This window comes from Pteropus alecto, unplaced genomic scaffold (assembly GCF_000325575.1).
Source record: "Pteropus alecto unplaced genomic scaffold, ASM32557v1 scaffold17, whole genome shotgun sequence".
Lineage (NCBI taxonomy): Eukaryota > Metazoa > Chordata > Mammalia > Chiroptera > Pteropodidae > Pteropus > Pteropus alecto.
In genome coordinates this window covers 4,405,868-4,406,111 of record NW_006440645.1, presented here as the reverse complement: position 1 = coordinate 4,406,111, position 244 = coordinate 4,405,868, and the positions used below count along the sequence as shown (strand labels likewise).

At 72.1% G+C, this 244-nt stretch overlaps 1 protein-coding gene across 1 annotated transcript in view; it reads right to left on the bottom strand.

The window, feature by feature from the left end:
- Nucleotides 1-241, bottom strand: part of FGF2 (fibroblast growth factor 2) — a gene marked incomplete at its 5' end in the record, with an annotated part of 44,843 nt that extends 44,602 nt beyond the window's left edge. The window contains one exon of the mRNA XM_015593894.2: nucleotides 94-241. Coding sequence (XP_015449380.1) covers nucleotides 94-241 — 148 coding nt within the window. The remainder of the gene's footprint in view (nucleotides 1-93) is intronic.
- Nucleotides 242-244: the final 3 nt, after the last annotated feature.

Here is a 244-nt window from a genome sequence, read left to right as displayed (position 1 = left end):
GGGGGGGCCGGAGTGGAGGAGAGGGGGAGCCCCAAGACCTGGAAGTGGGGTGGGGCGGAGGCTGGAGCGGAGGGAGGGTGGGCCAGAACTCACTGTGAGGGTCGCTCTTCTCCCGGACCCCGTCCACGCGGCCGTCGGGGTGGATGCGCAGGAAGAAGCCCCCGTTCTTGCAGTACAGCCGTTTGGGGTCCTTGAAGTGGCCGGGCGGGAAGGCGCCGCTGCCGCCGTCCTCCGGCAGGGCGGG